Genomic DNA, 6675 nt, shown 5'->3' on the forward strand with positions numbered 1-6675 from the left:
CAACCAACCTACTAGCCCACTAACCAACTAACCAACCAACCTACTAGCCCACTAACCAACCAACCTACCAGCCCACTAACCAACCAATCTACTAGCCCACTAACCAACCAACCAACCAACCTACTAGCCCACTAACCAAACAACCAACCAACCTACTAGCCCACTAACCAACCAACCTACTAGCCCACAAACCAACTAACCAACCAACCTACTAGCCCACTAACCAACCAACCTACTAGCCCACTAACCAACCAACCAACCAACCTACTAGCCCACTAACCAACCAACCAAACAACCTACTATCCCACTAACCAAACAACCAACCAACCTACTAGCCCACAAACCAACTAACCAACCAACCTACTAGCCCACTAACCAACCAATCTACTAGCCCACTAACCAAACAACCAACCAACCTACTAGCCCACTAACCAACCAACCTACTAGCCCACTAACCAACCAACCAACCAACCAACCTACTAGCCCACTAACCACCCAACCAACCAACCTACTAGCCCACTAACCAAACAACCAACCAACCTACTAGCCCACTAACCAACCAACCAAACAACCTACTATCCCACTAACCAAACAACCAACCAACCTACTAGCCCACAAACCAACTAACCAACCAACCTACTAGCCCACTAACCCAACAACCAACCAACCTACGGGCCCACTAACCAACCAACCAACCAAACAACCTACTATCCCACTAACCAAACAACCAACCAACCTACTAGCCCACTAACCAACCAACCAACCAACCAACCAACCTACTGGCCCACTAACTAACCAAACCAGACAAACCATCCAACCTACTAGACCACCTGATGACCAACCAACTAGTTACTCGACCAACCAACCAACCAGTCTACCAAACCAACTGATCCCCGCACCCCTCCGTCACGACAAACTGGGGAAAGATTTTTTCCAAAAGACATGACCTGGCAAGCACGGAGCGCTTTCTTCACGGATCCCCGAGGTATGTACACGGTGACAGGCAGTCAGCGGCATTAATCCCCCCCCCCCCCCCCCGCCCCTTCCTCCCTCCCTCCCTCCCCAAGCGGATTCACAGACACGTCAACCCGATGCTGCTGTATGACAATCACACTGGCCTGGGAAAAGCACAGCCTTTGCCGTGTCGTCGGCTTTTTTTTTTTTTTTTTTTTTTTTTTTTTTTGCTCCAATCACCGGCCGCTGCAAGGTTGCTGGCAGATTCAGTTTCAGTTTCAGTTTCAGTAGCTCAAGGAGGCGTCACTGCGTTCGGACAAATCCATAATACGCTACACCACATCTGCCAAGCAGATGCCTGACCAGCAGCGTAACCAAAAGGAATGCCAACAGCACCCGGGTGTTCCCAGGCGGTCACCCATCCAAGTACTAACCGGGCACGACGTTGCTTTAACTTCGGTGATCGGACGAGAACCGGTGTTTTCAACGTGGTATGGCCGTTGGCTAGCAGAATGGTTTAGTTTAACTTGAGGGGGGGGGGGGGGCGAGAGGGAGGAGCAGCAAGGAACAGATAAATAAACAGACCAAAAAAAACAAAAAACAAAAAATAAATAAATAAATTAAATAAAATAAAATAAAAAGGGCAGAGACAGAAGAAAAAAAAAAATCAACAACAACAACAAACAAACAAACAACCCCCCTCCCCCCCAGCAAAATGTGGAGTGTGAGTAATAATTATGAACAGAATTAAAAAGAAATTCAAATTCAAACTCGTGATGTCTTTCCCCCACTGTGTCTACGCAAGCAAGCGGCGTTACACGACGTGGGGCAAAGTTTTTCCTCCACACGAACAGCAGAAGAAGCCGATGCGTCGTTCGTTATGAATGCAAAATGAACGAACGTCACGAGGGCTGTGTGCGTTACTCCACCCATAATAATCTGGACGACATGTGACAAACATCAGCAATGACAAGACGGCTAGCGGGAGATTGGGGTCGGAAAGGCGAGAGAGAGAGAGAGAGGGGGGGGGGGGGGCAGGGGGGGGCAAGAGAGAGAGAGAATGAGATGCATACAGTGAGAGAAGGGACAAGAGAAAGAGAGAGAGGGGGTGGGGGGCAAAAGAGAGACAGAGACAGAGAGAGGACAAGAGAGAGAGGGGGAAAGCAAAAGAGATAGAGAGGGGAGGGGGGGGGCAAAAGAGAGAAAGACAGAGAGAGAGGGGGGTGGGGGGCAAAAGAAAGACAGAGAGAGAGAGAGGGCAACAGAGAGAGACCGAGGCAGAGACAGAGAGGGGGCAACACACACACACACACACACACACACACACACACACACACAGAGCGACACAGAGAGAGACAGAGAGAAAGAGGCCAAGAGAGAGAGAGGGCAAGAGAGAGAGAGAGAGAGGGCAAGAGAGAGAGAGAAAGAGGGCAAGAGAGAGAGAGAGAGGCCAAGACAGAGAGAGAGAGAGAGGGGGGAAGAGAGAGAGAGAGGCCAAGACAGAGAGAGGGGGGCAAGAGAGAGAGAGACAGCACTGAATGCTTTCAATGACTTTGGCCAACAGCCCCTATCAAAACAGATGCAAAGAAAGCACATTCCCCGGTAACATTCGACAACAAATTATATCATAGTTAGACAATCATGGATGGTGAATACCAATCACTGACTCTGCACCCAACTCGTATCCACGCCTGCGTATTTCCATACTTTTTCGAAAGGCAAGATTGAGAGAGACAGAGACAGAGAGAGACAGACAGACAGACAAACAGTTGCACAGAGAGAGAGAGAGAGAGAGAGGGGGAGAGAGAGAGACCGACAGAGAGCTGTGAAAGAGATAAAGAGACTGGGGAAAAAAGAGAGATTGGGAGAGAGACAGAGAAAGACATTCACAGAGAGAGAGAAAGATAGAGAGAGAGACCGAGACAGAAAGACAAGACAGACAGAGAGGGACAGACAGACAGAGACAGACAGACAGACACAGAGAGAGGGAAAGAGACTATCAAAGAGAGAGAGAGAGACAGAGACAGAGAAACAGAGAGATGGAGGGAAGGAGAGGAAAGTATCTACACACGTAGGTTACACCCCCTCCCCCAACCCACCCACACCCACCCACCCAAACCCCCCCTTCTCTCTCTCTGAATGACAGACATAAACTGGGCTACATCTCTGAACAACTGGAGTCTAATTACTGTTTCCGTTTGAATACACCAACGCAAGCAGCAATAATAATAATAATAATAATGGTATTTATATAGCGCTGAATCTTGTGCAGAGACAAATCAAAGCCCTTTCGCACCAGTCATTCACACGCATGCATAACTCTAAAACTGTGGAAACTAAAGACAAGGAAGAGGCAGGCAAGGGAGGCTATTTTGGGAAGAGGTGGGTTTTAAGGCCAGACTTGAAAGAGCTGTGTGTGGAGACTTGACGAAGCGAAAGAGGAAGTTCATTCCAAATGCAAGGTCCAGAGACAGAGAAAGAACGGCGGCCAACAGTCGAGTGTTTGACACAAACACCAACAATGACAACAACAAAGTTTCCCTTTGACAACACTAACACCAACAATGACAACAACAAAGTTTCCGTTTGACAACACTAACAATGACAACAACAAAGTTTCCGTTTGACAACACTAACACCAACAATGACAACAACCAAGTTTCCCTTTGACAACACCAACACCAACAATGACAACAACAAAGTTTCCGTTTGACAACACCAACACCAACAATGGCACCACCACCACCAACAACAAAGTTTCCCTCTGACAACAATGGCACCACCACCACCACCACCAACAACAACAATAACAACAAAGTTTCCGTTTGACAACACCAACACCACCAACAACAATGGCAACACCACCACCACTACCAACAACAACAACAAAGTTTCCGTTTGACAACACTAACACCAACAATGTAACAACAAAGTTTCCATTTGACAACACCAACAATGGCACCACCACCAACAACAACAAAGTTTCCATTTGACAACATTAACACCAACAATGACAACAACAAAGTTTCCATCTGACAACACTAACACCAACAATGGCAACAACAAAGTTTCCGTTTGACAACACTGACACCAACAATGGCAACATCAAAGTTCCCATCTGACAACACTAACACCAACAATGACAACAACAAAGTTTCCGTTTGACAACACCAACAATGACAACAACAAAGTTTCCGTTTGACAACACCAACACCAACAATGACAACAACAAAATTTCCGTTTGACAACACCAACAATGACAACAACAAAGTTTCCGTTTGACAACACCAACAATGACAACAACAAAGTTTCCGTTTGACAACACTAACACCAACAATGACAACAACAAAGTTTCCGTTTGACAACACCAACAATGACAACAACAAAGTTTCCGTTTGACAACACCAACACCAACAATGACAACAACAAAGTTTCCGTTTGACAACACTGACACCAACAATGACAACAACAAAGTTTCCATCTGACAACACTAACACCAACAATGACAACAACAAAGTTTCCGTTTGACAACACCAACAATGGCAACAACCAAGTTTCCGTTTGACAACACTAACACCAACAATGACAACAACAAAGTTTCCATTTGACAACACCAACAATGGCACCACCACCACCAACAACAAAGTTTCCGTTTGACAACACTAACACCAACAATGACAACAACAAAGTTTCCGTCTGACAACACTAACACCAACAATGACAACAAAGTTTCCGTTTGACAACACTGACACCAACAATGACAACAACAAAGTTTCCATCTGACAACACTAACACCAACAATGACAATAACAAAATTTCCGTTTGACAACACCAACAATGACAACAACCAAGTTTCCGTTTGACAACACTAACACCAACAATGACAACAACAAAGTTTCCGTTTGACAACACTAACACCAACAATGACAACAACAAAGTTTCCCTTTGACAACACTGACACCAACAATGACAACAACCAAGTTTCCGTTTGACAACACTGACACCAACAATGACAACAACAAAGTTTCCATCTGACAACACTAACACCAACAATGACAACAAAGTTTCCATCTGACAACACTGACACCAACAATGACAACAACAAAGTTTCCGTTTGACAACACTAACACCAACAATGACAACAACAAAGTTTCCGTTTGACAACACTAACACCAACAATGACAACAACAAAGTTTCCGTTTGACAACACTAACACCAACAATGGCACCACCACCACCACCAACAAAGTTTCCGTTTGACAACACTAACACCAACAATGGCAACAACAAAGTTTCCCTTTGACAACAATGGCACCACCACCACCACCACCACCAACAACAACAACAAAGTTTCCGTTTGACAACACCAACAATTGCAACACCACCACCACCACCACCAACAATAACAACAAAGTTTCCGTTTGACAACACCACCACCAACAACAACAATGGCACCACCACCACCACCACCAACAACAACAACAAAGTTCCCGTTTGACAACACCAACAATTGCAACACCACCACCACCACCACCACCACCACCAACAATAACAACAAAGTTTCCGTTTGACAACACCAACACCACCAACAACAATGGCAACACCACCACCACTACCAACAACAAAACAAAGTTTCCGTTTGACAACACCAACAATAACAACAGCAAAAACAAAAAAAAAAGTTTCCGTTTGACAACACCAACACATGACAACAAAAACAACAACAACAAAGTTCGAACCCCTCTAAACCCTCACCCCGTTCTGTGTCGACGAGGTCACCACGCGGCCGTTGGCAGTTGTTCCGTTCATCGTGACGTCACTTCCTGTCACGGGTGTTGTCAGCAAGATGCACGAGCTAGCTGCCTCACACCGCTGCCTCACAAACGACACCACACCCTGGGCACTGCTGGTTTGACTCTCTCCACACCTACAGACCCTGAGTTTGATCTTCCCGGCCACTTTTGGTGGGTGGTTTTTTTTTTGTGTGTGTGTGTGTGTTGATTATCAAAATGTTCGTCGATGTCTCTCACATTAATGGGCACTGAATTTGATCTTCCACAAACGCGTAGTCGTCGATAGGACTGAAAGAATCTTCCACACCTCTGCACCGTGGATTTGATGTGTATTTCACACCTGTGGTCGTTATCAAAAGCAACCTTACACTTGATGATCGTGCTGGTGGTGGCGAATAATAACTGAGGTTGATGGGTTTTTTTGGGGGGTTTTTCGGGGTGGGGGGGGGGGGGGGGGGAGGGGGGGGTTTCTATCCTACAAAATGTTGCTGTGTGCGAAATTTAATCAGGGAACAGCAGATGGCAGGAGATCTGAATTCGGGTCTGGTAGATGGACCACCCGATGTGTGTGTGTATATGTGTGTGTGTGTGTGTGTGTGTGTGTGTGTGTGTGTGCGTAATACAAACCGTGCAGCTTCGCGTCAAGTAAGTCTGTCCTGAAGACAAGAGCTTTCACTGGGCCGCGTCAGAACAAGTGGAGTGATGACCTAGAGGTAACGCGTCCGCCTAGGAAGCGAGAGAATCTGAGCGCGCTGGTTCGAATCACGGCTCAGCCGCCGATATTTTCTCCCCCCCCCCCCCCCCTCCGCTAGACCTTGAGTGGTGGTCTGGACGCTAGTCATTCGGATGAGACGATAAACCGAGGTCCCTTGTGCAGCATGCACTTAGCGCGCGTAAAAGAACTGGCGACAGTTAGGTTTCGCGAACTG

The 6675-nt window shown here is 46.5% G+C and overlaps 1 protein-coding gene and 1 non-coding gene across 2 annotated transcripts in view; both read right to left on the bottom strand.

Moving 5' to 3' along the window:
* Positions 1-6473, bottom strand: part of LOC143290810 (ras-related protein Rab-38-like) — a 29981-nt gene extending 23508 nt beyond the window's left edge. The window contains exons 1-2 of the mRNA XM_076600333.1: positions 6374-6473; positions 5709-6086 (exon numbers count right to left, since the gene is read on the bottom strand). Of these exons, the coding sequence (XP_076456448.1) occupies positions 5709-5762 (54 nt within the window). The 5' untranslated portion in view covers positions 5763-6086; positions 6374-6473. The remainder of the gene's footprint in view (positions 1-5708; positions 6087-6373) is intronic.
* Positions 1339-1459, bottom strand: LOC143291333 (5S ribosomal RNA). The gene has a single exon (XR_013056508.1). It is a non-coding gene; the product is annotated as a 5S ribosomal RNA (ribosomal RNA).
* Positions 6474-6675: the final 202 nt, after the last annotated feature.

Source organism: Babylonia areolata, chromosome 16, assembly GCF_041734735.1.
Source record: "Babylonia areolata isolate BAREFJ2019XMU chromosome 16, ASM4173473v1, whole genome shotgun sequence".
NCBI classification, from domain to species: Eukaryota; Metazoa; Mollusca; class Gastropoda; order Neogastropoda; family Buccinidae; genus Babylonia; species Babylonia areolata.